General features: G+C 53.6%; 1 protein-coding gene across 1 annotated transcript; it reads left to right on the top strand.

The window, feature by feature from the left end:
• Positions 1-23: 23 nt before the first annotated feature.
• On the top strand, positions 24-1928 carry LOC125548284 (high-affinity nitrate transporter 2.3). The gene has a single exon (XM_048711935.1). It carries the CDS (start codon positions 108-110, stop codon positions 1650-1652), a length of 1545 nt encoding a protein of 514 aa, XP_048567892.1. The 5' UTR covers positions 24-107; the 3' UTR covers positions 1653-1928.
• The last annotated feature ends 1800 nt before the right edge of the window (positions 1929-3728 follow it).

Below are 3728 nucleotides of genomic sequence, written 5' to 3'. Positions count from 1 at the left end.
ATATACTCGCCGCGCCGCTGAGACTGTACTGCATCTGCATTACACACCAAGTTGCTAACACTACACAGGTGTAGCAGCAGCAGCAAGGTAGCTAGCTAGCTGGTGAGATGGAGGGGGAGTCGAAGCCGGCGGCGATGGGGGTGCAGGCGGCGCCCAAGGGCAAGTTCAGGATGCCGGTGGACTCGGACAACAAGGCCACCGAGTTCTGGCTCTTCTCGTTCGCGAGGCCGCACATGAGCGCCTTCCACCTCTCGTGGTTCTCCTTCTTCTGCTGCTTCGTCTCCACCTTCGCGGCGCCGCCGCTCCTGCCGCTCATCCGGGACAACCTTGGCCTCACGGGCAAGGACATCGGCAACGCCGGGATCGCGTCCGTGTCCGGCGCCGTGTTCGCGCGTCTCGCCATGGGCACGGCCTGCGACCTGGTCGGGCCCCGCCTGGCGTCCGCGGCCATCATACTGCTCACCACCCCCGCGGTGTACTGCTCGGCCATCATCGACTCCGCGTCGTCCTTCCTGCTCGTGCGCTTCTTCACGGGCTTCTCGCTCGCCTCCTTCGTGTCCACGCAGTTCTGGATGAGCTCCATGTTCTCGTCGCCCAAGGTGGGGCTGGCCAACGGCGTCGCGGGAGGCTGGGGCAACCTCGGCGGGGGCGCCGTGCAGTTCATCATGCCGCTCGTGTACGAGATCGTCCGCAAGATCGGCAGCACGGACTTCGTCGCGTGGCGCATCGCCTTCTTCATCCCGGGCATCATGCAGACGTTCTCGGCCATCGCCGTGCTGGCGTTCGGGCAGGACATGCCGGACGGCAACTACCGTAAGCTGCACAAGAGCGGGGAGATGCACAAGGACAGCTTCGGCAACGTGCTGCGCCACGCGGTCACCAACTACCGCGCCTGGATCCTGGCGCTCACCTACGGCTACTGCTTCGGCGTCGAGCTCGCCGTCGACAACATCGTGGCGCAGTACTTCTACGACCGCTTCGACGTGAACCTCCACACGGCCGGGCTCATCGCCGCCAGCTTCGGGATGGCCAACATCATCTCCCGCCCCGGCGGCGGGCTCATGTCCGACTGGCTGTCCGACCGGTTCGGCATGCGCGGCAGGCTGTGGGGGCTGTGGGTCGTGCAGACCATCGGCGGCGTCCTCTGCGTGGTGCTCGGCGTCGTCGACTACTCGTTCGGCGCGTCGGTGGCCGTCATGATACTCTTCTCCTTCTTCGTGCAGGCCGCGTGCGGGCTCACGTTCGGCATCGTGCCGTTCGTGTCGCGGCGGTCGCTGGGGCTCATCTCCGGGATGACCGGCGGGGGCGGCAACGTGGGGGCCGTGCTGACGCAGGTCATCTTCTTCCGCGGCACCAAGTACAAGACGGAGACGGGGATCATGTACATGGGGCTGATGATCCTGGCGTGCACGCTGCCCATCACGCTCATCTACTTCCCGCAGTGGGGCGGCATGTTCGCCGGGCCGCGGAAGGGGGCGACGGCGGAGGAGTACTACAGCCAGGAGTGGACCGAGGAGGAGCGGGCCAAGGGGTACAGCGCCGCGACCGAGCGTTTCGCGGAGAACAGCGTGCGTGAGGGCGGGCGGAGGGCGGCGTCGGGCAGCCAGTCAAGGCACACCGTCCCCGTCGACGGGTCGCCGGCAGACGTGTGAAGTCTCAACGGTGCACGTACTACGTGCTCCACGTGTACAACGGGTGATACGATCGCGTCGCACGGCCGCCCGTGTGTTTTGGGCGTGTTCCGTGCACGTACGTACGTGCTACGAACGCACGCACGCACGCCGGCTTTGTGCTGCTTCTAGTACGTACATTTGGGGTTTGGTTTGCTCGCCTATTTGTGATAATCCGCATGTTGCTGTTTTATGGTCCCTTGTGAAATACAGTTTTTTTTTCAATTTTTGTGAGAGACGTGAAATATCGATGTTGTTGGAGTCAAACGGCAGCGTCACTGTCCTCTTCTTTCTACGGCAGTCAGCAGGCACCATGTTCACAGTTCACACAGCATCCAGCAGGGATCCAGGTTCTCGTGTCACGTCTACAACAGAGATCTATCTTACTTGATAGCAATGCTACGCAAAAGTTACGGACTTAAGCTTATTAGAGCATCTCAGTCGATTCCTCATAATTCCTTTTATCCTCCGTTCTTTAATTTTCTATTTAGTTAAGGACCCTCTTATCTGGCTGACGTTCGCCAGGGAGGGTGGCATATGCGAACGACTTCATGGCAGGAAGTGGCGAGGCGTGGCATTTTCTTCCTGAAAAGCCAGTTTTCGTTTAAAAATTGTCATCGTTTGATCTTTCCTCACAACTAAACTGTCATCAAATGACGTTCGCTTGCGACCCTCCCCCCCCCCCTCCCAGCTGATGTTCGCCGGAGAGGGTGGCATATACGAACGACTTCGTGGCAGGAAATGGCGAGGGGTGCCATTTTCTTCTCAAGAAGGCAGCTTTCATTTAAAAATTGTCGTCGTTTGATCTTTGCTCACAACTAAACTGTCATCAAATGACGTTCGCTTGCCCCCCCCCCCTCCTCTCCCAGCCGGGTAATATTACCAAAAATTAAACCTTTTTATCTAACGATACCCAAAACTTATTTCCCAAAATGATTTTTTGTCAACTCATGGAAATATTTGCATACAAAAATCCTTTAAACATATATTTTTGTAAGATATTAATTCCAAACTTGAGAATTGAAGTACACACGATTCAAATACATATCAAATTTAATCATTCCATCTCAAACATGACATACAATCCAATTGACTATAAATATGATAAAAGCATAAGGATCAAGTATTATGAAGTTGCCAGCGATGCCCAACAAGATCTTATTGAAGTTGGTTATTAGTTTCTTGGTTGTCGATCCTTTAGTGTGCTTGGAGGAATGCTTGGATCATGTTTGGGTGACGTTCCAGCACCACCATGACACCATTATAGTGAAATTGCAAGTCCTTTGGGTCCTCTCTCATCCTCAGTGATCATGTCGTGCAAGATAACACATGTTGTCATGATCTGCCAAGGTCCGAGGCTTCCAATACTTAGCTGGTGCATGGATAATCACAAAGCATTTTTGAAGCACACCAAAAGCTATCTCAACATTCTTTCTAGCAGATTCTCGGCACACTGCAAAATGAGATCTCTTGTTGTGTCAAGGATGTTGGATTGTCTTCATAAATATGCCCCGTGAAGGATAGATACCACCGAGAAGGTACTATCCAATGTTGTACTCATGGCAATTGACAGCATAATTACAAGGTGGAGAGCCACCGGTAACAAGCCTTGCAAAAAGAGTAAATCACTCGAGAACATTTGAGGTCATTGTGAGAGTCAGGCATCCCAAAGTATGAGTGCCAAATTCACAGATCATGTGATGCTACTGCGTCAAGAATGATGTTTCAATCATGACAATGCCTTTGTACTCATATTGCCATGCTACCGGACAATTATTTCATGTCCAATGTATGAAGTCAATGGATCCAAACATCATTGGATGACCTTTTTATTCACTTTCTACCATAGGCATCTCGGTATTTTCATTAGTGGGAGCGCCCTAGTACTCCATTCCATAGATCTTGATCGCAGCTTTGTTGAATCGTCTCACACACTCGAGGATGAGGTCTTCGTCAATGCGAACATAGTCATCGATGGCATTGGACGAACATCCATAAAGCAAGGACTTGCACGACTATTGTGATCTTCTATGATGGACTTGCACTTGATTCTCCTAC

The sequence above is a fragment of the Triticum urartu genome, chromosome 3, assembly GCF_003073215.2.
Source record: "Triticum urartu cultivar G1812 chromosome 3, Tu2.1, whole genome shotgun sequence".
In the NCBI taxonomy this organism is placed as follows: domain Eukaryota; kingdom Viridiplantae; phylum Streptophyta; class Magnoliopsida; order Poales; family Poaceae; genus Triticum; species Triticum urartu.
Note: the sequence above shows the minus strand (reverse complement) of the source record. Positions and strands in the feature narration are given on the sequence as shown.